This window comes from Eschrichtius robustus, chromosome 9 (genome assembly GCF_028021215.1).
Source record: "Eschrichtius robustus isolate mEscRob2 chromosome 9, mEscRob2.pri, whole genome shotgun sequence".
NCBI lineage: Eukaryota > Metazoa > Chordata > Mammalia > Artiodactyla > Eschrichtiidae > Eschrichtius > Eschrichtius robustus.
The window spans coordinates 115,034,341-115,061,388 of NC_090832.1; the positions used below are offsets into that span (position 1 = coordinate 115,034,341).

The following is a 27,048-nucleotide window of genomic DNA, read 5'->3' on the forward strand; positions in this document are numbered from 1 at the left end:
AATTAATTAATTAATTAATTAAAAAATGAATAAAACAAAAAGAAAAAGGGAAGTCTGGAAATCGGGGCTAGGTATCAGGAAGAGTTGACCCAGGTGCTTTGCCTTGGCAGTGGCTAACTGGCCACTTGTAAAGAAGCGTCAGTATTTTGCAGTGCTGCTAGAAGAACCATCTCTTTCTCCCCTGTTAGTTGTTTGCTTAAGCTCTGCCCAGACACCAACCTTTCAGGGCCTTCCTTTGACAGACACTGAAATGTTGTGATAGATTTTTCTGAATTGTGAAGATTTTTCATGACTTGACCCCCATCCTACATGTCTGACTTTATTTCCCACCGTTGTCCCTGTGGATTCTCTGGAACAAATTCACTGGGCTCTAACCTCCCTCCTATTCTGTGCCCATTCCTCCCCTCATTGTCTCCTTTGTTAGCCTGTAGATGCCTCCCATAGGCACTGAGAAGTTTCCTCTGCCATGTTGTCATAGCGCTTTCTATAGACTTCTTTCAGCTCTTAGCATCTTAACACATTTTTTCCAATTCAGAAGTGGAATTCTAATACAAACAGACAACAAGAATCATTAAAGAAAAATGCCTGTAAAAATGAGGAAAGTTTAAAGAAATATATAGCTAGAGACAATTCATATTATGTCACTAATCCATTACTGTTATCAGGAACTGAATAATTTCAACAACTGTGAATGGAAAACTCAGCAGAAAGTTAGCTCTTGCAATAAACGCTTGCATAGATTATGAAACTTGAGTCCATTTGGCATCACAAGCCTCCACTTCCTTTCCCTGGGTTCAGCGGCTTCCTTCTGTCACTGCCATTTGTTGTCTTTTTACCTGGCTGAAGAGACAGTGATAATTACAGTGCCATTTGCTTTGGCCTCCGGAAATAGGGAAGTAGGAGATTATCACATTGTACTGCAATTATTTGCTTGAATGTTTCTATCCAAACTAGACTGGGAACTCTGAAAACAAGGGCAGTGTTCTTATTTATGTTCATATCTCTTAGTTCTCGATATTTTAGCGGCAAGTTATGGTTGAATGAATGTTCACTTGTTCACAGAATAAATGAGAGATACCAATGCTAGCTGTTTAACCAAAAGAAATGGAAATGCAGAAAGATGGTGATAGGAATAAAATCTAAATTATCATGATTTAATGGAAGTATTTGTAGGCCTCTATCACAAGTCTCTCAAAGTGTAGGTTTGATGTTTGGGTTAGCAGATGACTGATAGGCAAAGTGAAAATAGAGTCATTTCAACAAGGAAATAGGGCACTAAATTAAGAAGTTAGACGAAAGTTCGTTCCTTCAATAGATACTTGCTGAGTGCCTATTGTATGTAAGACACGGTCCTCACTCGTAAATCAAAGCAATGAAACATGTTTATGTGGTTCCTAACCTCATGGGTGGAGGTTATCATCAAATAAGTGTTAAAAAGCAGGGAGGCTTTCCGACTCAAGACAATAAACTGAGTACACACATATGTCTGGGTCTTCTTGTTTCCAAGACTCCTCGGTAATAGCAATGGAGGAGTGTAAGAAGGAATAACAAAAATATTTCAGTGAATTTTGAAGGACAGAAAACAGAAGTAAGAGCTGAACTACCTTTTCGGGACACTTTCCCTGCAAGCGTGCAGATGGGAATAGCAGATGAAGGAAAGTGAGAGGCGGGCCTGAAAACGGGTAGATTAAAGGTCTGTAATCAGGTCAGCTGGGTGCCCCAGGCCCAAGTGCAGAATGTCAGGAAATTAATGTTAACCTTAGGACGAAAACCTCAAGGCTTCTCTCTAAATAAATTGCCGTGGGTTACTAACACTCCAGAGTAAAGCACTCATTGTTTTTTGTTTTTTGTTTTTTTTTTGGTAAAAAACACATAACATGAAATTTCCCCTCTTAACAAACTTTTAAGTGTTAAGTGTTGCTGACCGTATGCACACTGTTGTTTGACAAACTCTGTACATTGCACGTGGTGTACCGAGAACTCCTCATTTACCGCAGCTCCCGGGCCCTGGCAACCACTCTTGTACTTACCGCTTCCGTGAGTGGCGATCCGAGATCCCTCGTGTAGGTAGAATCACGCAGCATTCGTCTGGCCTGTTGCACTTAGCGTAAGTCCTCACGGTTCATCCGTGTGGTAGCGTATGACAGGATTGCCTTCTCTTTTAAGGCTGAAAATATTCCATCTTCTATCTCATTTGCTTTATCCATTCATCTGTTGATGGACATTTATGCTTCCATGAACAGTACAGTGCAGATATATGTCTTCAAGACCCTGTTTTCAAATCTTTTGTATAAATACCCAGACGTGGGATTGCTGGATCATATGGTAGTTCTATTTTCAATTTTTTGAGGAGCCTCCATACTGCTTTCCATGGTAGCTACATCATTTTACATTCCCACCAATGGTGCACACAAGTTCCAGTTTCTCCACAAGTGCTGACCGTGTACCTAATACCGTAGGAAGTAAAAAATAAATGAACTTCTTTTTTTTTTTTTAATTTTTCAGTTTTATTTTATTTATTTTTTTATACAGCAGGTTATTATTAGTCATAAATTTTATACATGTCAGTGTATACATGTCAATCCCAATCACCCAATTCATCCCACCACCACCCCCCGCCACTTCCCCCCTTGGTGTCCATACGTTTGTTCTCTACATCTGTGTCTCAACTTCTGCCCTGCAAACCGGTTCATCTGTACCATTTTTCTAGGTTCCACATACATGCGTTAATGTACGATATTTGTTTTTCTCTTTCTGACTTACTTCACTCTGTATGACAGTCTCTAGATCCATCCACGTCTCAACAAATGACCCAATTTCATTCCTTTTTACGGCTGAGTAATATTCCATTGTGTATGTGTACCACATCTTCTTTATCCATTCGTCTGTTGGTGGGCATTTAGGTTGCTTCCATGACCTGGCTATTGTAAACAGTGCTGCAATGAACATTGGGGTGCATGTGTCTTTTTGAATTATGGTTTTCTCTGGGTATATGCCCAGTAGTGGGATTGCTGGATCATATGGTAATTCTATTTTTAGTTTTTTAGGGAACCGTCATACTGTTCTCCATAGTGGCTGTATCAATTTACATTCCCACCAACAGTGCAAGAGGGTTCCCTTTTCTCCACACCCTCTCCAGCATTTGTTGTTTGTAGATTTTCTGATGATGCCCGTTCTAACTGGTGTGAGGTGATACCTCATTGTAGTTTTGATTTGCATTTCTCTAATAATTAGTGATGTTGAGCAGCTTTTCACGTGCTTCTTGGCCATCTGTACATCTTCTTTGGAGAAAGGTCTATTTAGGTCTTCTGCCCATTTTTTGATCGGGTTGTTTGTATTTTTAATATTGAGCTGCATGAACTGTTTATACATTTTGGAGATTAATCCTTTGTCTGTTGATTCATTTGCAAATATTTTCTCCCATTCTGAGGGTTGTCTTTTCATCTTGTTTATGGTTTCCTTTGCTGTGCAAAAGCTTTGAAGTTTCATTAGGTCCCATTTGTTTATTTTTGTTTTTATTTCCATTACTCTAGGAGGTGGATCAAAAAAGATCTTGCTGTGATTTATGTCAAAGAGTGTTCTTCCTAGGTTTTCCTCTGAGAGTTTTATAGTGTCCGGTCTTACATTTAGGTCTCGAATCCATTTTGAGTTTATTTTTGTGTACGGTGTTAGGGAGTGTTCTGATTTCATTCTTTTACATGTAGCTGTCCAGTTTTCCCAGCACCACTTATTGAAGAGACTGTCTTTTCTCCATTGTATATCCTTGCCTCCTTTGTCATGGATTAGTTGACCATAAGTGTGTGGGTTTATCTCTGGGTTTTCTATCTTGTTCCATTGATCTGTGTTTCTGTTTTTATGCCAGTACCATGTTGTCTTGATTACTGTAGCTTTGTAATATAGTCTGAAGTCAGGGAGTCTGATTCCTCCAGCTCCATTTTTTGTTCTCAAGGCTGCTTTGTCTATTTGGGGTCTTTTGTGTCTCCATACAAATTTTAAGATTTTTTGTTCTAGTTCCGTAAAAAATGCCATTGGTAATTTGATAGGGATTGCATTGAATCTGTAGATTGCTTTGGGTAGTATAGTCATTTTCACAATATTGATTTTTCCAATCCAAGAACATGGTATATCTCTCCATCTGTTGGTATCATCTTTAATTTCTTTCATCAGTGTCTTATAGTTTTCTGCATACAGGTCTTTTGTCTCCCTAGGTAGGTTTCTTCCTAGGTATTTTATTCTTTTTGTTGCAGTGGTAAATGGGAGTGTTTCCTTAATTTCTCTTTCAGTTTTTTCATCATTAGTGTATAGGAATGCAAGACATTTCTGTGCATTAATTTTGTATCCGGCAACTTTACCGAATTCATTGATTAGCTCTAGTAGTTTTCTGGTGGCATTTTTAGGATTCTCTATGTATACTATCATGTCACCTGCAAACAGTGAGTTTTACTTCTTCTTTTCCAATTTTTATTCCTTTTATTTCTTTTTCTTCTCTGATTGCCATGGCTAGGACTTCCAAAACTATGTTGAATAATAGTGGCAAGAGTGGACATCCCTGTCTTGTTCCTGATCTTAGAGGAAATGCTTTCAGTTTTTCACGGTTGAGAATGATGTTTGCTGTGGGTTTGTCATATATGGCCTTTATTATGTTGAGGTAGGTTCCCTCTATGCCCACTTTCTGGAGAGTTTTTATCGTAAATGGGTGTTGACTTTTGTCAAAAGCTTTTTCTGCATCTATTGAGATGATCATATGCTTTTTATTCTTCAATTTTATTAATATGGTGTATCACATTGATTGATTTGCATATATTGAAGAATCCTTGCATCCCTGGGATAAATCCCACTTGATCATGGTGTATGATCCTTTTAATGTGTTGTTGGATTCTGTTTGCTAGTATTTTGTTGAGGATTTTTGCATCTATGTTCATTAGTGATATTGGTCTGTAATTTTCTTTTTTGTAGTATCTTTATCTGGTTTTAGTATCAGGGTGATGGTGGCCTCATAGAATGAGTTTGGGAGTGTTCCTTCCTCTGTAATTTTTGGGAAGAGTTTGAGAAGGATGGGTGTTAGCTCTTCTCTAAATGTTTGATAGAATTCACCTGTGAAGCCATCTGGCCCTGGACTTTGGTTTGTTGGAAGATTTTTAATCACAGTTTCAATTTCATTACTTGTGATTGGTCTGTGCATATTTTCTATTTCTTCCTGGTTCAGTCTTGGAAGGTTATATCTTTCGAAGAATTTGTCCATTTCTTCCGGGTTGTCCATTTAATTGGCATAGAGTTGCTTGTAGTAGTCTCTTAGGATGCTTTGTATTACTGCGGTGTCTGTTGTAACTTCTCCTTTTTCATTTCTGATTTTATTGATTTGAGTCCTCTCCCTCTTTTTCTTGATGAGTCTGGCTGATGGTTTATAAATTTTGTTTATCTTCTCAAAGAACCAGCTTTTAGTTTTATTGATCTTTGCTATTGTTTTCTTTGTTTCTATTTCATTTATTTCTGCTCTGATCTTTAAGATTTCTTTCCTTCTGCTAACTTTGGGTTTTGTTTGTCTTCTTTCTCTAGTTCCTTTAGGCGTAAGGTTAGATTGTTTTTTTGAGATTTTTCTTGTTTCCTGAGGTAGGCTTGTATAGCTATAAACTTCCCTCTTGGAACTGCTTTTGCTGCATCCCATAGGTTTTGGATCGTCGTGTTTTCATTGTCATTTGTCTCCAGGTATTTTTGGATTTCTTCTTTGATTTCTTCAGTGATCTCTTGGTTATTTAGTAACGTATTGTTTAGCTTCCATGTGTTTGTGTTTTTTACGTTTTTTTCCCTGTAATTCATTTCTAATCTCATAGCGTTTTGGTCAGAAAGGATGCTTGATAAGATTTCAGTTTTCTTAAATTTACTGAGGCTTGATTTGTGACCCAAGATGTGATCTATCCTGGAGAATGTTCCGTGCGCACTTGAGAAGAAAGTGTAATCTGCTGTTTTTGGATGGAATGTCCTATAAATATCAATTAAATCTATCTGGTCTATTGTGTCATTTAAAGCTTCTGTTTCGTTATTTATTTTCATTTTGGATGATCTGTCCATTGGTGTAAGTGAGGTGTTAAAGTCTCCCACTATTATTGTGTTACTGTTGATTTCCTCTTTTATAGCTGTTAGCAGTTGCTAACAAGAAGTTTCTGCTCCTTCCTCCTGAAGTTCTCCTCCCTTCTGTCTTCTTTTGACTAACTTTTTCATAGTATTTCAACTCAAATGCTATATTGTCACCAAATCCTTTCCTGACTCTGCAGACGAAGTTCACCTTCATCTTATGAGATGCCACAGCACTGTGTCCTTCTCTGTCACACTTAGTGCAGATGGAATTTACAGAATTAGATGAGGGCAAGGAAAGTGGTTTATTGGTTTGTTTTGGTTTAGTCTGGTCTACTCAGCTTAGAACAATGCGTGACATAGATAGTGCAATAAGCATTTAAAATTTTATTGTGAAATGTATCAGACATTTTTGAAGATAATGTAACACATTATTTTATTAAGTGATAAAATAAACACCCAGGTACCCAACCCTTCATTTAAGAGACGGAATATTATTAGTACCATAAAAGCACCCTGTGTAACCCTCCTGACTTTTGTGTTAATCATTCTTTTGTTTTGCTTATAGTTTCATTACCTATGAGTATATGCCAAGGAAGTGTCTGGTTGAGTTTGGGAAAACTGAGTAGCAAGCACAAGCCCATCTGTGAGGGAAAGCTGCTCCCATGAGAAAGCTGAGCAGTCCCTGCGTTATGGTGTGCTTCTGTGCACTGAAAGGGTTCAGGATCCCTTAGGGGAGTTAATGGGCAAGGTCAGGAGTGACTTGTGTGACTCCACACTTCCAGGCCGTAGTGTGATGGAATATTGTGTGAGTTCACACATCCAGGGCTCCTGCCAAGGTCGTAGTGTGATGGAGTACTGTGTGAACTCACACATCCAGGGCTCCTGCCAAGGTCACAGCGTGGTGGAGTGTTTGTTAGATAGCCAACGTGTGGAATAGGCTTGTTTGCATGTACACTTACTGTTCAGTTTTCCTTCCTTCAACTCTTAGGAGAAGGGCAAAGCAGAAAACCTCTGTGAGGGGAAAAGACTGCCCTCATATGATCTAGGCTATAGGGCAGAAACTTTCTTAGTCCACCCTCAAACGAATCAGGTGCTGAAAGGAATCTGGCCAAGCTTTTAATCTGTCCTTTGGTTTAAAAATGGCACCATGGCAGCACAGGTCTTTCAGACGATAGACCTCAGCGTAGCTGTCTGTTGAGCACACTGATCCAATCTTGATCAGTCACCTCTGTATCTAAGACAGAGGACCTCTTTGGAATCTTCCTTCACGTCTTCCTAGGGATTCCCTCTACCTTCCTTGTGCATTAGATTTTGTTTCCTAACACCTATTTTGTCTCTTGGTTTCCTCTCTCATTTTGGTGGAGCCTGTTCTCCACTATCTTGTTGGGAAAAGTGGTGTAGGAAATAAATATGTCTGAAACCTTCAGTGTCTAAACATGTCTTTATTCTGCTCTTACATTGGTTTAGCTAAGTATGGGATTCTAGGTTGGAACTCTTTCCTTCAGAATTTTGAGAGTATTGCTCCATTGGCTTTTGGGTTGCAGCATTGCTGTTGAGAGTTTCAAAGCTTTTCTGGTTGCTAGTTCTTTATATGTGATCCTTTTCCCCTTTCAAGAATCTTGTAGAATCTTCTCTTTGTTTCGGCTGCCCTAACGGCACATGATGATGTACCTCTGGTCTCTCAGTACTCATTGGGCCCTTTTCCTCTGGAAGCAGTTCAGTTCTGGGAAATTTTCTTAGTTTGTTAATCATTTTCTCCCATCTGTCTTCTCTGTTCTTTCTTTATGGAACTTCTGTCATCTAGATGGTGGATCATCTTCACTGGTTCTCTTAATTTTTAGTTTTTTCCTCTCCTTTTTTTCCATTTATGCCTTTTTGCTGTATTTACTAGGTTATTTCTTCAGCTGTAACCGCTTTTTTGAGCTTTTTGCTTTTCTTTCTCCCTTTTTTTGTCTATCTCTCTTTCTCCTTCCTCTCTCCCCTCCTTTTCCTCACTCCGTCTCATTCCATTTTTTCTTTTAAAATTCAAGTGCTCTTTTGTTCTATGACTGTTCCTTTGTTATGGCAACATTTTCCCTTTTAAAAATTTATTGTATTGAAGTATAGTTGATTTAAAATGTTGTGTTAATTTCTGCTGTACAGCAAAGTGACTCAGCTACACACCTATGTACATTCTTTTTTATATTCTTTTCCATTATGGTTTATCACAGGATATTGAATATAGTTCCCTGTGCTATACAGTAGGACCTTGTTGTTTATCTATCCTATATATACTAGTTTGCATCCGCTAATTGCAAACTCCCAATCCATCCTTCCCCCACCCCCCCAGTTATAGCAACGTTTTCTTATTTCATGAATGCGATTTTTTTCCTCTGAGAACAATACTGATCGATTTTTAAGTTTTATTTCTCTCTACAAGTTGCTTTTTCTCTGTTTTGGTTTCTAACTTGCATGTTAGAAGCTTTCTTCAGGTGTCTGATCGTCCTCAGTTATCTGCACATGACTGAAAGGAGGCTGATTGGATGTTCGGAGAGCACACGTGGGACTTGTGTCTCTGAGTGTCACATTAGGGTGATGTTGGTGAGCTGATTGCTAGGAATCTGTGAAGTCGGTATCTGAGATCTTATCTAATAAAATAGATTTACATAACAGATCTATTATAGATATTTTGGCCTGGTCAGATTCCCTGTGTCAAGAACTGTGAAGAAGCTGAGATTTTACCCTACATGTTGTTGAAAGTAGCTCTCCATGGTTTCTCAGTTTCTGTACATCTTGTGAGCAAGGACACTGAAAGGCTTTTGTTGCAGACCGTCTTTTTAAGGATGTTGCTGTAGTGAGGAGCTTTGGGAGGTGTAGGTAGTGTCTCTGTCTGGAGCAGAAGGTGATTTGTTTGCTGTCCAGTATGACAGAGATAAGGTCTCCCTCCAGTTCAAAGGTTAGACAGGTTTTCTTATACCCCCTTAAAAAAGATCAAGGTTTCCTAAGCTTAGAGTTCTTCAACTGTGACCCAAACCCTATGCATGCGTGGTATCCACCTGTGTCACCCCATGTGACTTGGGCGAGTGAGAACAAGGGCAACTGAGGTGAACTTGAAACTCTCACCCCAGAGTCTCGTGTCTCTTGCCAGCATCCATGACCCTGTGGCCAGCTAGCTTATTGGCTTGCAAATAGGGTTAGATCTTACGCTCTTTGCAGTTCTTGAAATGCCAGAGAAGGCTCTAGCCTGTTTCCTTCCTGGAGAGTAAGACTCTTTAACTGCCAGCCTTCTGGGAACCCAGTAGAGGAAGCGCTCTGTGCACCTCGGCGTTCAGGGTGCAGAACGCCTCTGCTTATACCTTCGTGCTCTCAGCTTTGCCAGGTGACTTCCCGTTCAGAGGGCCTCTGTTCTGTCCTCTCTGGGGAACAAACCTCCAGACTCCTCAGGTGAAGGAGGCCTGTAGCAGGGAGAGGACGTGGGATCTGGTCCTTGCTGAGAGGTCCCCTTCTCAGTGAAGCATTGCCTGCCTTTTCTGTTTAAAACCGCTACCTTTCTCACCCTCTTTCCTCTTTATCTTTCTCCGTAGCACTTACTACCTTCAGACATACTGTATCATTTTTCTTATTTACTGTCTTTATCACCCTTCCCATTAGTATGTAAGCTCCAAAAGGTCAGAGATTTTTATCTCTTTAATTTTAGTCTTTATCTCTAACACCTAGAAAGTGTCTATGATGTGCCTATTTATAGACTATCTGTTATAATAATAGCTGTTGTAATAGCTATTCAGTAAATATTTGTTGACTGGACGAGTGAATGAACGGCTGGGAGGAACTTGCACAGCTTTTGCGCTTGGCTTCTGGTTTGGAATAAAACTTGATAAGTTTATTTTCTTTAAGTCATTGGTACATCTTTTTAAAAGCTTTAAATATTGATGTTAATTGAGGGCATAGGTGACTCTCACAGCAGGTTAATTATTGTCCTTGCAAAGCAATTTAGGATAATTTGTTTTGTGAACAGTTTCTTATCACGTGCTTTAGAATCCTGTTTTGGGTACTCCTAACTGCAGTGTTCTTTGTTTCTGTTAGAGCATTTCTATCCCTCTCAGTCAGTAAATACTGGGTATGCGTAGTTTGTAGGTAGAGCTTATGGGATTTGCTAAGGACTGGACGTGGGGCATAGAAGACAGAAAGGTTAATAAAGATTGAATTTGGGGGTTTCCCTGGTGGCACAGTGGTTAAGAATCTGCCTGCCAATGCAGGAGACACAAGTTCGAGCCCTGGTCCAGGAAGATCCCACATGCCGCGGAGCAACTAAGCCTGTGCACCACAACTACTGAGCCTGTGCACCACAACTACTGAGCCTGCACTCTAGAGCCCGCAAGCCACAACTTCTGAGCCCGTGCACCACAACTACTGAAGCCCACGCACCTAGCGCCCATGCTCCGCAACAAGAGAAGCCACCACAAGGAGAATCCCGTGCACCGCAACGAAGAGTAGCCCCCGCTCGCCACAACTAGAGAAAGCCCGCACGCAGCAACGAAGACCCAACGCAGCCAAAAATAAATAAATAAATCTGTGACCCTGTTTAAAAAAAAAACAAACAAAAAGATTGAATTCGGGCTAATAAGTGGCAGAGCCTGAATTTCAACCAGAATCTGTCCTTAACCACTATGCTGGGCTTCCCTGGTGGCGCAGTGGTTAAGAATCTGCCTGCCAATGCAGGGGACACGGGTTCGAGCCCTGGTCCGGGAAGATCCCACATGCTACGGAGCAACCAAGCCCGTGCGCCACAACTACTGAGCCCACATGCCGCAACTACTGAAGCCCGCGTGCCTAGAGCCTGTGCTCCGCAACAAGAGAAGCCACTGCAATGAGAAGCCCGCGCACTGCAACAAAGAGTAGCCCCCGCTCGCCACAACTAGAGAAAGCCCGTGCACAGCAATGAAGACCCAATGCAGCCATAAATAAGGAAAATAAATTTAAAAACAAAAACCAAAAAAACCGTACTATGGTATGCTTCCTCTTGGATAAGAAAAACACAGCAAAGAAAATGATTAAAAGGGCATGGCCTGCGCAGTGGGGGAAAAGCCAGGAGAGTGAGACGTGCAGGGAGCCAAGTAACCTGGTTATGTTTATCTTCTTATGAAATAAGAACCAAACTGCTCAGTTGAGACTGAAGGCTAGGTTTGAGCAGAGAAAATAACCTATGAAATAGTGATCTAGGAATGTGGAGCGGGAATGGATTCAGAAAACCTAGTGTGATTGCTCGGCAGCACTGAGGGCCTGTTTAAGCTTAGTGATCGTGGATTTGAAGTCTAGTCCGTCAGAAGAGCTGTGTATTCTTCCCAGCTCCATTCACCTTGTGGACACAAGTATGGATGAGGCAGAGAGTTAGGTTTACAAAGGTTGAGATTTCTCCGGGCAAATATGACAAAGCAAGAGTAGTATGTGTCCTTAACAGGACGTGTGCAAGGGTGAGTGATAACACGAACCGTGGAGGTTAAGGTGGGTAAGGAGGGAAGTGGGGACTTGAGGGGAAGCAGGGGGCGATGAAGGGGAGTAGGATCCAGTGGGGTCAAAGGATTGTTGAACTGGTGGTCTTAGAGAGAATGAACTGGAAAGAAAGGCGGGCGTGTGAGGTGATGGAATTTAAGTTACAGAGGGATCGCGGTCATTGGCCGTGTAAAAGTCTAGGGGACGACGCAGGAGTGGGAGCCAGGAGGGCTGCAAGGCGAGAGCCCTGAGGGTGGGGAGGGAAGGGATCGGGGAGGTTTCTCACCCACAGTGATGGCTGCAGTCGTTTGGGAGGAAGTAACCTTGAGTTAAGAGGTACAGCCTTCAAGAAGTAAGGGCTTCCAGGGCTCTGTAGGGACTGCAGACACGAGCAAGGTGCCGAGTGGTACTGTGTGACGACGTGGCATTCAAAGGTGGTGGAGGTGGCCGCAGAGAGGAGACACGGAGGGTGTCTGCAGGCACTCGCGGCAGCACAGGAGCTGCGGGCCGGGTGGGGGGAGGAGCGTGGAAGAGAAGCAGCCCCGCGGAGGTGCTGCAAGCCTTACTGGCGCTCTCCGAGGCGGCAGATTCTAAGTTTGCGTTATCTGGGTGCGTTAAAAATTTACTTTCCATTAAGGAAAATTTCTTCCTCTTCTCTGTAATTTACAGAAGTTCAGTTTCTGATACTTGATTTCCCTTCATATATGCGTGAAGGGAAAAGTCGTAAGCACGATACAAAGAACTTCTTTCCTGGACTGTTCAAGAGTAGTTTGCCAACACGATGCTCCATCATCCCCAAACACTTTAGTGGGTTTTTCCTCCAAACAAGAGTGTTGTCCTGCATGACCCAGTGAAATCATCAAATTACAAAGCTAACATCGATACATTACTGCCACTTCGTCCTCAGACCCATTGAAGTTTTGCTAGTTTTCCCCACAGAGTCCTTTGCAGCAAATGATCAGTTCAGAATCACGCCTCGTAATCAGTGCTATGCCTCTTCAGTCCCCTTCGTTCCGGAATAGTTCCTCGGTCTGTCCTTGAGTCTCATGACCGTAACGCCTTTGAAGACTGTAACCCTGATAGTTTGTAGAATGTCCTTCAGTTCTCATTGGTCTGTGATTTCCTCATGGTGTGTGACAGGACTGTCTCAGGAGCAATGCTGTGCTCACCTCATATATCTTACCAGGTGGCACATGACTTCTGTGTGTCCCATTAATGTATGTTAACTTGCATCATTTAAGTCTCTGTCAGACTTCACTGTAAAGTCACTCTTTTTCCCTTCAAACTTCTGGTATGTATGTATGTATTTATATCAGTGTGGATTTATGAATTTCTGTATTATTCAGTGCATGTTAATCCATTTCTGTCGTCATTTACTTTGGCGCTCAGTTTTATCCCCGCTGTGACCAGGGAAACCTCTTCAAGCTGGCTTCTCTGTCCTTTTGATGTGTCCCCTGCCTGTCTCCTGGCAGTTACTTGCTTTCTGGTATGAAAAGATGGTCCAGATGGATCCTGTCCTGTGTGTGCCCCAGCTCTGGAGTCAACCATTTCTGCACAGCCTTGGTTCTTCTTCGTGGAGCATTGTATTAGAAACCGGTACTGGGGGCTGTGTTCTCAGGCCCTGTGAGTGGACCGAGCTAGTGAGTATGTGTATATACATATATACTTACACATACATGAACACATTTACATCTGTTTTTACACCTGTTTTTCTTTATCTAAACATGTAGTAAAAACCACGAGTTCACATGAGTATTTCACATTTTAGTCCAGTTTAGTCCAAAACCGCAGGACTCGTTTTATATTTGTATCCCCTTTCCATCTGTGGACCTGCTTTCCCTGAAAGGTTTCAGTAGGGCACCTGGCCCTCCAGACCCTTGGTGTGTTTTCTCACTTGATCAGCCCCTTCCATAAGCAGCTCCTGTCACTGCCTCCCTCCCTCACGATGCACCCGTCCACCTCTCGGGCTTCAGCACCTCCTGCAGCCCCCGTCCCTGTGTGATACCCTCCTCACCCCACCCCGGACTTGCTCAGCCCTCCTGCCAGGAGCTCCTCCTGCAGGGACGTTCTCCTCCCCTCACTCGGGCTCCGCTGCCCACACCCACCTGCACCCCCGAGAGGGGTTTCTCTCCTCCTTTTGGGACTCCTGCACCCTGTACCAGGCTGCCCCTCTGCCAGGACACCCTCCTCCCCCCGCCCAGCCTAAGGTCCCCTCCCACGCAGTTGCCCCCTCATCTTGCTCGGGCTCCCAGGACCTTGTTCTACCTGGATTGCCCTCGGCACCTGCACAGGCTCGGACCTCAGGCCACCCCAGCAGGCACGCCCTCCTCACTCCAGGTGGACTCTGGTGTCTCACTGTGGGCTCCCTGCCCACGGAGAGGCCCACTGTGCATTGTCTCCAGATTAAACATCTCCCGGTTCTTTGACTCCTTTTCCCATCATGTTATTTCTGGAGGGTTGAGTAATAAGACAGCAAGTGGGCTGTTGGGATGACCTGACACCCAACAACCCAGAGGTGGACCACACTCTGCAGGTAAAGGACACAGTTTTCCGTGATACTGCTCTCACCTCAGACACCAGCTGCAACTTGAGGATCCATAGGCTACCCTTGCTTCTGATCACATGGCTACAAATTGGGAGTTACTCATTACCCCCTCAGGTTCAGTAATTCACGAGAACAACTCACAGAACTCAGGAGAGCACTCTACTTATTATTAAAGTTTTATTATAGCAAAGGGATACAAATCAGAGCCATCCAAAAGAACAGATGCCCAGCGCCAGGTCTGGGAGGGTCCCAGATTTGTGAAGTCCCTTGTTATCCCCCCAGGGGGTCAGGATGCATTACCCACCCAGAAAAATCTATGTGTGACAATGTAGAGAGTATTACCAACCAGAGAAGCTACTCCAAGCCTCAGTGTCCAGAGTTTTTATTGGTGTTTCATTACATAGACGCAATTGATTGAATCATCACCCACATGGCTCAGTCTCCAGCCCCCTTCCCTGCCCTGCAGGTTGGGCTTACAGCATGTGGCTCAAAACCCCAACTTTCCAATCACGTGGTTGGTCTCACTGGTGTGGCCAGCCCCCGTCCTGAGTCGTCACCTTACCGTAAACTATCTGGGCCACCGTGAATAACAGAGACACTCCTGTCATTGGGAAATTCTAAGGATTTAGAGGCTAACTCTCAGGAATTAGGGACAAAAGCCAACCAAATTCTTTATTCCGAGAGTTTAGAAGCTACTTCCCAGCAAGCAGGACAAAAGCCAACCAGATTCTTCACTAGGCAGCTATGGAAAACTAAATTGCTTTCTTCTGTGGTATACAGATCAACTGTTCACTCTTAAAATATCTACCTTGAGATTTCTCATTTACCTTCTCAGATTAAGTTGTATAAGAGTTCTGTAATGGTTATAAGGTACTTATTTACTCATTTTTTTAAACAAATTTTTAAAAAATTTTATTTATTTACTTTTGGCTGCATTGGGTCTTCATTGCTGCGCGCAGGCTTTTCTCTCGTTGCAGCGAGTGGGGGCTGCTCTTTGTTGCGGTGCGCGGGCTTCTCATTGTGGTGGCTTCCCTTGATGCGGAGCACGGGCTCTAGGCGCGCAGGCTTCAGTAGTTGCGGCACACGGGCTCAGTAGTTGTGCCTCACGGGCTCTAGAGCGCAGACTCAGTAGTTGTGGCGCACGGGCTTAGTTGCTCCGCGGCATGTGGGATCTTCCCCGACCAGGGCTCGAGCCCTTGTCCCCGGCATTGGCAGGTGGGTTCTTAACCCCTGCGCCACCAGGGAAGCCATATTTATTCATTTTTTATCATAGTAAGTAACAAACTTTCAGAAATGTTCTAATACTGCTATATAAAATAATGGCATTGGAGTAATATAATCAAATGTATAGTAAAGTAAAAGTATAGTTGTATTGTATTTTTCCTTTTACCTGTCAATTACATATCTTATCTGTTTTAGGTGTGACTTTAGCCTTTCCAGCTTCAGTTCATGATTCTCTGATTTGCAGTAAAACATTTCAAATTCTATATAAAAATGAGGAAGTTGTTTTAAATGACGTCATGATCTTCAAGGTTAAAATGTTGTTGGATGAAAAAAAGGTAAACATTTCTTCATATATATTTAGATAAATATTTTTTGTAAAGCCTCAAGGCATATTTCTAACTTTCTATAAAATATTCAGAAGGCAGCTCATAGTATAATTTCTCTTCAGATTGAAGAAACCCTTGAGGAAATGAATTTTCTGTTATCCTTGGATCTGCACTTCACAGATGGAGATTATTCGTAAGTAGGCTAATCAAACAATTAAAAATCTTAAGTTACTCATGACAGTTATCTATCTGTATTAGAGTCCCCATTTTCTTCTTAGAACCCAGCCTACCCCCTTCTTTATTTTGGACTCCTTCTCCCTTCTGGGAGAGTCTCATGGGAATGGTTAGGCGTACTTTCTTGTGCCCATGCTGATTCCATGAGCTCCAGGTAACAAAGTCAGACGACTTGAAGAAACATGAAACAATTTCCTAGACTCTAGAAATTGCACGGTTAATACAACACCACTGCCTTGAGGCGTTTAAACACAACCGAGCTCTGTTCCAGTGCATCACTGGCTTATCCTTCTTGGTGGCATGAGTGATGCCACCTTCAGGTGGGACTCTCTTGATACTCAGAGAGTTATCCAGACTGATGACTCTTAGACTTAACAGTTGTTTCCACAGTCCATGAAGAAGTTTTAGGACTGGCTACCCTGAACTTGTCCACACATCTGGACATACAGTCATACATTTTAGGGACAAACTGTGCTTGTATTCATTTAAAACAAGAATCAGAGATCCATTTTACTATTTTACTTTCGTGGGTTTTTTTTTTTCATTTCAAGTGTACCTGTAGAAATACTTCTTGAAAATTGTATATAAATTCAGACTACGTGTGGGATAAGTGTCTAAGCAGTTACATTTCTCAAGGTCTGCTTGTGAGATGTCCTCTTTACTACCACGGAGGAATAAGAATGTTTTACGTGCTGGCTACTGCTCCTCTGTGATACTTGTTTATTGCAGGGAATTCCTTGAGGGATTCTTTTTTAAACCAGGTCAATTCTGTAAGTGGAGTAAGCTGAAATGAGTAAATAGTTAGTTAACTGTAGGTAATTATAATGTACGTATTGGTTAAAAATAGATATATATTTGGACATATTTTCATGGCATTGTTTCCATTTTTGTATGTGTAAATCCAATGACAGATTAAATGTCTGTAATAAAATATATACCAATTGTTGTTACTTGCTTATTTTTGAGCAACACTTAATAACAAAATTTTGTACCATAAAAACAATTTTAAACACCTTTTTTGGGATTTATCACAATAGGATTTGACCTACACTGTACTGCAACTTTATTATAAACAGTATTCCCTGTGGAGTAAAATTTTAAGATGAGAGTATTTCCTAAAGTATCAAAAAGGACTCGTTTTGTAGGGGCATTAGTGAAAAACAGTCCATTAACATGGAAACTGTAAGTACAGTTAGAAAACTAGAAGTAAGATCTGGTTATTTTCTTATTGTTAGATTTCATATTGCTGTCTAATGCAAATGTGATGCTTTAAAAATTATTCTCATTCTGTTTTTAAAAAATAATTAAGTAATTAAAGGTTTTGATAGTTTAAACTACGCTACAAAATGTTGGCCTTCACGAAATTTTCGTACTAATAAGCAAATGTGTTGCTTTTTACAGGGCAGATGATCTGAACGCCTTGCAGCTGATAAGCAGCCGAACACTGAAGCTGCACTTTAGCCTCCAAAGAGGCCTCCATCACCATGTCAATGTCATGTTTGATTACTTCCACCTTTCTGTTGTGTCTGTGACAGTCCATGCGTCATTGGTTGCTCTACACCAGCCACTAATAAGGTAAGTGTAGCCACTCCCTGCTCCTTAATTACATAGTGTCCTTTATTTTTATAATGAAAACATATACTTTGATAAAGGTAACTGAAATAGGAATTTCTAAAGTCACACTTATTTAATAAATACTCTCATTTTTATACTAAAGTAGTAATAAAATATAAGAGCATGGGAACATTAGATTGATGACGTTTTTATTACAAAAATATGGAGCATTCTTTGTCAAATAAACTGACCAAGAAAAGTAATGCAATATGGAAATAACCATACAGCACTGTTTAGTCGGCATTTCTGTTTTTATGCAATGCTGACTGTAACTATTCATTCTCTGGGACAGTGTATTCATTTTTTCATAGTTTTTGCGTCTTTTCTCTAGACTAATTTATCTTCTTAAATCTATACAGTTAATTCTTGTTCTCTAAGTTATTAACCTATCTTATGGATCTTTACTAAATAAGCCATTTAAAACTATATCATGTTAGCCTAAAGGTACATAATATTCTGGATCATAATAAATTCATTGGGATAATTGTTTTTTCTGCTCACTTCCATGGGGAGATGGGTTGTCCTTCATTAATGTAAGAATACAGTTCAAGCTCTTTAGTTCTTACAGTAAGACATCATCCTTGTGGCATGGGTAACAGATAGACACTTTTAAATCAGTAACTTATGTGAAAAGGCTCCAAATTGACTTGACTTCTGAACTACTTTACAATTTCTGATGCAAATTTTATTCCAGCAACTGATGTTAGGGATGATGCTTAAGGGTTATTGATGTTAAACTGACTTTATCAGAAAACTAAGTAGGTGATTTTCTAGAATTACCTACTTCAGAGTTTATAGAAAACCAAGACAATTTAACATATTTTCCCCAAGTAACAGCCTGTTGCATGTGTTTACGTTGCTGTAAAAATTGTGAGCCCTACTTCGCCTGTGTTGTCCTGTGATGTCTTTAGGGCATGGGGCCAGGAAGACGTCTGTTTCTCCTGATGGCCTGCTTTGCCTTCCTTATCCTGTAGTAAGATCTGGAACTGGTTGTTTTGCCATTTTTGTCTTTCCTGTTAGACCTTTGAGAGCTTGTTCTCAGTTGCTATAACTTTTGTAAACTGGAAAGTGTTCCTATGATTATATATAATTTTATTATAAACTTATTCAAAACAATTTTAGATGTTGATTAAATAAATTAATATTTAACAGCATAATAACTCAATGAAACTTCTTTGACAGGAAAGTATGTTTTTTTGAAATATAACTTTCGAATAAGTAGTATACAATATTACTTTTATATGAATAGCCTGTTAGGTTTTAATGCTAAAAGTTTTTAATCTGTTTATAAAATACATTCCTGTAGTTTTCCGAATTTCTTAGTTTTGTGATTTCATTAAGAATCCCTAACGAAGCTATTTCTAGCATTCCTTTTTCTTTATAACAATGGCTTCGTTTCTTTTCGGAAGAAATGCGGGAACGGTCCCTAGCGGTTAGCTCGGGTTATCCGTGCCGCTCTCTAATCGCTGAGTACGGAGAGCTCGTCCTGGTGACTCAGTGTGCGATTCCTCCTGCCGTACTGCAGCTCTTGCACAGACTGGTGGGGAGAGGCGGCTCATCTCCTAGAGACCGTTCACTGCAAGGAGAGGACATTTTTGGCTCAGAATCAGAAGCCAAGAGGACTAGCTGTTGGCTCTGGTTGGCGATTGGAGAAGAGACTGAGGCGCCTGCGACAACTGGGGTTGCTGCTCTTTCTGTCACTGCCCTGGGCTCTGATGTCCCCTCTCTCGCTGCTAGAGCTGTGCCCTTCTTTGCCTGTAAAGGAGAGGGTCGGGAAGGAAAGCAAGGCAAGGGGAAGGAAAGCTTTTTGCTGGTGGCACGCTGGTAGAGGGGTCCTGTTAACGGTAGTGTTCCTCACTGTTTATGCTTCTATAAATGCAGGGTTTCTCCTGAAGTTTTGTTATAGCTGGACTTTTTAGTCCTCTAAACTAAATGAAAAAATTTTTAGTTTACAGTATTGCATTTTTAAACATAATTATTATTATTTTAATTTATTTATTTTTATTTTTGGCTGCATTGGGTCTTCATTGCTGTGCGGGGGCTTTCTCTAGTTGTGGCGAGTGGGGGCTACTCTTCATTGTGGTGTGCGGGCTTCTCATCGTGGTGGCTTCTCTTGTTGCAGAGCACGGGCTCCAGACATGCGGGCTTCAGTAGTTGTGGCGCGTGGGCTCAGTAGTTGTGGCTCGCGGGCTCTAGAGCGCCGGCTCAGTAGTTGTGGCGCACGGGCTTAGTTGCTCTGCGGCATGTGCGATCTTCCCAGACCAGGGCTCGAACCCGTGTCCCCTGCATTGGCAGGCAGATTCTTAACCACTGCGCCACCAGGGAAGTCCCTAAATATTATATTTATATAAAACAATTTCTATGATCAACCCAACTATAGGCATTAAATCAATTATTTAAAGTAACTGAGGTTAGGATTTTTCTTTGCTTGTTTTTTGCATAACTTGTTTCTTATATTTGATTTTTTTAGGTACAGCTTCTTTGACTCAATTTTAAGAAACACTTCATAGCAAGTGGTATTTACCAATGACTTGCGACACCCTCGTTGCTAGGGTCTAGGTATTTCATTTTTGCAAAGCAAATTCATTTTGCAAATGAAGGCTGCTCTCTGCTTATGGTACATTTGATTTACTTTCCTGTCTTTTCCCTTTTGCCAGGCTGCCAACCAGTCAAATGCTTTGGCCTTCTTATAGTTAGCCAGTACTTTACCTCAAATTCTTAAAGGAAAAATTGTAAAGTTACTTTAAGAAGAGTTTAGAAATCAAGGCCTTGCAAAGCCCTTGCTTTTTATTCTGTCCCTCTAAGACTTTCTTTTGTAAACATTTAACTTAACGCTATAAATAGACTCTTTTGACAATAATAATGTGATGCTTGTTCCTCCAGCTTTCCTCGCCCTGTGAAGACTACTTGGTTAAACAGAAATGCACCAGCACAAAACAAAGATTCTGTGATTCCTACTCTTGAAAGTGTGGTCTTTGGTATTAACTACACAAAACAGTTATCACCAGACGTAAGAACTGATATGTTTATAAATCCTCTTTTCTTTCTTACTTTGAATGAAATTTGTTTTAACTGTTATGTTTGTGAATGTGATCGTTCTTTTGTTAATTATTTGAGCTCAACAACTTACATGTCTAATTAAATATGATCTTAACAGATTGGTTGGTTCCAGTTGTTTTTTTGAGAACGAACCTGATACTTCAAGATTTTACAAGACTTAATGGATAGAGATCTTTGACAGCCGGGGCCTTTTTTAACTTATTACTTACTGTCTCCCCCTGTTCCCTTCACACAACTGGTAGAATCATTGCAAAGGTGCTTGTAAAGAGTCACTGCCAGAGTTGAGACCCAGCTTGCAGCAGTATGAGTACAGCCATTACTCCCCTGAAAGAAAAGGGGGCTCAGACTACAAAAGTGGAGTACCACTCAGTCGAAGTTTCCTGTGTTTAAATTACTTGTGTGAACGAGAACAACTCCCTAAGATATTGCTAGATTTCTTATCCGGTTTAGAATTAACTGTGACTTGTAAATCCTTTATTTTTCTAAGCTTCAAGTGTGCTATTTTTAGGCTCTTGGTTACTAACAGCGTGTCCCAAATCGACTCCTTGTTTAGGGCTTCAGCTTCGTCATTGCAGACTCCTTCCTGCATCACGCCTACCGTTTCCATTACACCCTCTGCGCCACCCTCCTGCTGGCCTTCAAGGGGCTGCACAGCTACTTCATTACGGTAACGGAAGAGCTTCCCTCTTGTCAGAAACTAGAACTGGGTATGTTGAAAGTAGCCAGACCTCTGCTTTAGTTCAAGGCACTCTCTTCATTCTCATATTGCTAGTTATCAGCTTGGCCATAGTTTCTATACTAAAACTAGGTTTATGTGCTTCACTTTTACTTCTCTCTCAACTCCATCTTTTTCAATCTTTGATAATTACTTTCTGAAATTAAAAAAACTGTATGATATTGAGAAATACTTTCTTGGTGCTAAGTTTGAAATGAGTCTTTTGATAGATTTTTTTAAAACAGTATGTCAGTATTACTACTTCTCTTAGAATACAAGCAGAAAGCTTACTAGAAAACAAATGTAATTATCCATAGAATTATTAGATAGGGAAGAGAAATTAGATAGATTAAGTAAGATAAATTAAATCCATACTTCCAAATATTTAACAGTCTAAGCAGATTGTAGGTACTTGGGACCTTTTTTTTAAATATGTTTGGTTTTAAGTGATATCAGATCTTATTTCTTTTATTTCATTTCAGAAAATAATAACATTACTCAGTTTTAACATTCTGAAAATTTAAGAAATAATCTTAAAACACCAGTCTTCGGTTTTTGTCCAACATTAATATCTGCATGTATATTGTAATACATAATAAAAAATCATATTGCCTTGATTTTGTATACCACTTGTAGTTTGCAAAATACATATATCAGTTCACAGAAGATAAATTATTGAGCTTTGCAAAAATGTTTTTATTCAGACATTTTATGAAAGCTTTATAAGCTTTTACTTATAAAAGTTTTATAAGCTCATCATAAAAAGCACATTTTAATTATCTCTTTAGAATAAATTATTTTCATCATTACATACTTGAATAAATCAGAAATTACTTTTTAAATTTTCCTGAAATTAATCACTGTTCTTACTTATTTCTTTGTTCCTCAAGGATCTCAGTCTTTTAACAATATTGATGCACTATCAAAAATAGTCAGTTACTGAAAATAATTCTTGGGTTTGAGACTAATTAGCCCGTTTTTATAACTGCCTATTTTGAGATACAAAAGAATTGTAAGGAAGTGATCTGTACCTCACTGAGGTTCAGCTGTGAGAACAGGCTGGCTGTTGTACCGCTGCCTGTCAGCAGATGCTCCCACGGGTTGGATTAATTTCATTATCAGTCAGTTCAGTGCACACTTTCCTGACTTGACTAGAAACAGATATCATTCAGTTGACTATTTAGAATGCTTATTAATTCAAGGATCCCAGTGTACCCCCAGTTTTACAAGCAGTAGGAAAATGTTTGTTCTTTTTTGCTCATGTATTCTTCCTCAAGTCAAAAATGGTAGTAAGGAAACCTTTTGATTACTGTTCTCTGGAATATTCTTTTTCCTTGCTGTTTCATGTACTTAGAATCTTCTATTTCCCTTAGGAAAATCCTTTTAAGAGACCACTGCCTCAAATGTAAACTTTTAAAAACGTTCTCTTTTGAAAATGAAAGAATTGTTTGTAGAATAGACCTAATTTAAGCTATCACTAATCCTCAATTAATGGAAAAATTATGCTTCATGTATTTTTTAATTTGTTTCTTTGGGATTCAAACACATTTTCTTAGGAGAATTATATGATAAATTTTGGTTAATTTAGGTTTAGTGGTCAGACCACAAAACTATTAAACCATAATGTTAATGAAGGGCAATACCATGCTACTGAGAAGTAGTGGTGTGACACAGAAGCCACGCGTAATCGCATTTCTATAGGAGAATCTGTTAGTAGTTTGGATGTTGAATTCGTGGAGGCATCATCGTGTAGTGCTCAGGACTGCATGTGCATGTGTGCACCATTGCTGTCACTTACTACCTGTGAGTAACTGGGACTGTTTATGCAAACTGGTTTCCATTCTAAGGGCAGGAGGATTGAAGGGGTCCAGATGTGCTGAATGCATCAGGAAGGAAAGAGGAGGGCATCCAGAAAGCAGAAGGTGTGAGGAAGCTCCACGAGGAAAACTGGTTAACGGAGGAATTCCTTCGGGCTGAGCAAAGTGCTGAGGAAAGAGCAGGCCTCTTCTAGGCCTTTGAAGAGCTTTGACATCCCCGTTCCCTTAATAAGGAATCAGTTCAGCACTGAGAGAGACAGGAGAGACTCCCACAGCTGGGTGGGGTTCTTGTGGGTTAGTACAGAGAGCCCTGTGTGAGGTGGGCCTGTCCATGCTGCGTGCACGGAATTTTCAAAGAGTTTTCACGTGTAATGTTTCCGAATGGAAAAACACTTGAACCACATTTTAACTTATAAAAAAAATATTTCTGTACAAAAGGAAAGAATGTTTAAAGGAAACAAGCATCTCTTCTCAAAGGCAAAGATTTATTTCAAATAGCTTAGACAGTATTAGCGCTAATTTATCTAACTTCAGTATGATAATTCATTTATTTATACGGTTTTTACTTTGGGGTAAGGATGGCTTTTATGGCACATATATATTACTTTGGGCTTATGAATATAATGTAGAAAATATCATAATTAAAAGAGCCCTTATGTTTAATTTCAGGAGTCAGTTACTAAATGAATATCAATTTTATTCCAAATTATTTGCTTAAAATATTTTATCAGAAAATAAAATTCTAAAGCAAACCCCTAGACTTCAGTTTCAAATAAACAAATAGTAGTGGTAGAATAAAATTATTAGTACCTTACACATGGTGTTTACTCAAAATATATTTGTTGAATGGATGAATGAATGAAATAGCACAATACAGTTCTTGTTGATAATTGAAAAGTACATAGACATCAGCACATACTTTATAGTAGTTTCCTAGGGATTTTTAAATTCAAGATTCATCTTCAGTAAATATTTATCAGTGATACTTTGTGTTATTCTTAAACTTTTCATTATTTATATTTTCTATTTATTGTGAATTTTAGTTTATTCTTGAATGCATGTTCTAGGAAAACATCTAAAAATATTATTAACTATTCAAAATAAAACTATTGCATATTCTGAACTATTAACACTGCTTATTTTTATCCTAGCAAAATTAGATTGTAGGCACTAGATAATATTTCTGTAAAACACTGTTGACTAAACATCATTATATTCACCACCAGTTTTAGTAAGTTTGTAAAGTAGTTCTTGATTAGAGGATGTATTCTATTTCCTTCTACTATTTAGCACTTTTCTTGAGTTTTCAAATATGTATATATTTAAAAGTCTTAAATTCCACCATGGTGTGAGGAGTGTATCTAAACTCTATTCCCTTTTTAAAAATAATGCCTTGAATTCTGTTCTGCTTGTGTCTTTTTCTTTTCTCGTAGATGAATGATGTACATTTTTTTGATGACATACAGTTAAATATTGGTTTGGTGCAAGGAACTCCTACTGAAAATGGGTGCCAGGAATTCTGGAATCTAGGCTTTACCAAGTCATGTAACCTTTTGGGGCCCCGGTCTCTAGACTTGTAAAGGCAGGGGGTTGACCTCGCTGACCTCTGAGACCCCTGCCAACTCTAAAATTCTGAGTTTAAGAAATTAAAACATAAAAATAATATTGGATTATGAAATGTTGAGTGGCACATACACTTAAATAGAAAAAAGAACAAAGTAACATAAACGTGAATGTACATCATTTGTAATTCTTATAAGCTAATTAACTAACTGAAAGATTTTGCTTTAGTGTTCTAATCTAACTGCACTATCGGATCAATACTAAAACTATTAATAACAAATTGGAAAATTCTAATAAATTTTATTGTAAAAGGAGTATAGTAACTAGTGCTGTGTGCAATCCTTGTAACTAGCCAAGGCCAACATGCAGGTCCTTTATGAGCGCCTTCTCAGAAGAAAACAGCCACCAACCCAGAAAGACACCTGTCTAGGTATGTTTACAAATAGGTTAAGTAAACAGTCCCTTTTAATTAGCAGGAAACTTTGCTTTAAATTAGTGTCAAATTTCATAAATATGTATTTCTTAATATTGTATGTTCCTACCACCCTTATTTAAGAACTTACTATTAGAATCAATTTGGTTTGTAGATAAGCTTTGGTTAATTTGTAATTAATTTTAATGTTGAAGTTTTTATTTAAAACTGGAAATGTTAAATGCAAAGATTTCTTTGGCTTTTAACATACTCATTTTAGAGTTCCTACAAAGAGCACTTTTTGGAAACCATGTTCATTGCCAGAATTTGTTGGTTTAATGGTAATGCCTAGATTTGTTCAAAGTCAGTTTGTCTTTGGGTAGGGCTAAGGATAATAAAATGTGGTTTTAAAAACTGAAGCTAGTTTCATGCATTATAGAATTAAAGAGAGAAGCATCTTTAGTATCTGGCTTTGTTTTTTGAGTCAATTTGTATTTATTTTTTATTGTTCTAAGTTTAAAAAGCAAAATACAGTAATATCAAGTCACCACTATCCAGATATGTTACACATTTGAAAGGAAATATTGTGATCTCATTATTTTATTGATATATTTCCCTATATGTTGTAGACTTTTGTTCTTGAACAGCAATAGTACTTAATTTATTATCTTTCCATAAGTATATTGAAAGTTTTTACTTGGCGTTGAATAGACCATCACTATTACATTTTTTAAAAGTTACGAAAAGCTGTAGAAATAAAAAATAAAATTAAATCACAGCATTTGTTTCTCAGTTTTCAGAAGTATGGACAAAAGGAAATTAAGGAGCCAAAATCTTTCTCCACATTTCTCAAATGAAAACTAGCCCAGAAATACTTAAATTGGGTCAGTTTTCACTAAAACTGTGAAGCGAGAAACTTATCTTCTTATCAGGAAGGAAAAAAGAAAGGTTGAAGATTTATTTACGATCATTATTTTAGAATATAATTTTGTATTCTCATTAAGTAACTTAACTATAAGATTAAAGAATTCATGGTGTGACATTATGGTCGTTTATGACATGTTTTAGTGTTCTTTTTAGCAATAAAAATATACTTCTCATTAACTATTGTATTGTCAGCCTATCAATTTAGATGTGAGCGTGCTAAATAATTTTTTAAAACGCTGCTCATATAATAAGGCCTATAGAAAGAAGGGCCCAGTATTTGGTTGGGTGGGAAAAGACTTGATTCAAAACTAAAACATAGTGAAGTTAGTTAAATAACACTTTTTTTGAGATATCTTTTATCCTTAACTCCTAGCAGTGCATTGGCATTATCTGAACTATGCTATGAATATCTGTTGAATGAATGAGTAGATGAGAGGGTGGATAGATTTAGAAGATAAATTTAAGATACATTTACCTTTCGACCTAGCAACTCCATTTTTGTTCATCTGTAGCACAGAAAGGAGTACTCGTATGTAACGGTATCTGTACACGCATGTTGATCACAGTATTCTTAGTGGCAAAACACTGAAAACAAAGATAAATGCCCATCATTCAGCAAAGGGTGGACTTTGAGGTACCCACACCAAGGGATATTATGCAGCCATTTGAAAAAAGAGCTTTAGGGCTGCATATCCCATTTACAATGGAGTACTGCTGAGAGACAAAAAGCAAATTGCAGCAGGTTTGTAAAATACACCCATTTTTGTAAAACAGTGACTCCAGCTCTCATATATGTATATATTTGAAAATGTGGAAGGATGTGTTCTAAGCTGCCACCTTCGATTAGCAGGAGGAGCCAAGTTAAAAAAAAGTTTGTAGGGAGTTCCCTGGTGGCCTAGTGGTTAGGATTCCAGGCTTTCGCTGCCATGGCTCGGGTTCAGTCCCTGGTTGGGGAACTGAGATCACACCGCATGGCGCTTCCGAAAAGAAAAATTGTAAGAAAATAACCTGTATACATTTCTATAAAATTGTATAAATAGATATATAGGCATTTTTAAAAGAAAAAT

At 39.4% G+C, this 27,048-nt stretch overlaps 1 protein-coding gene across 4 annotated transcripts in view; it reads left to right on the top strand.

The window, feature by feature from the left end:
- Positions 1–27,048, top strand: part of FAM135A (family with sequence similarity 135 member A) — a 119,698-nt gene that overhangs the window by 42,521 nt on the left and 50,129 nt on the right. For 3 of the 4 annotated variants that reach the window (XM_068551564.1, XM_068551565.1, XM_068551568.1), the window contains exons 5-10: positions 15,509–15,648; positions 15,762–15,832; positions 17,275–17,448; positions 20,371–20,497; positions 21,101–21,254; positions 24,995–25,072. In XM_068551564.1, the coding sequence (XP_068407665.1) occupies positions 15,509–15,648; positions 15,762–15,832; positions 17,275–17,448; positions 20,371–20,497; positions 21,101–21,254; positions 24,995–25,072 (744 nt within the window). Of the gene's footprint in view, positions 1–15,508; positions 15,649–15,761; positions 15,833–17,274; positions 17,449–20,370; positions 20,498–21,100; positions 21,255–24,994; positions 25,073–27,048 lie in introns of those variants that run through there. The other variant, XM_068551566.1, reaches the window with a different exon arrangement.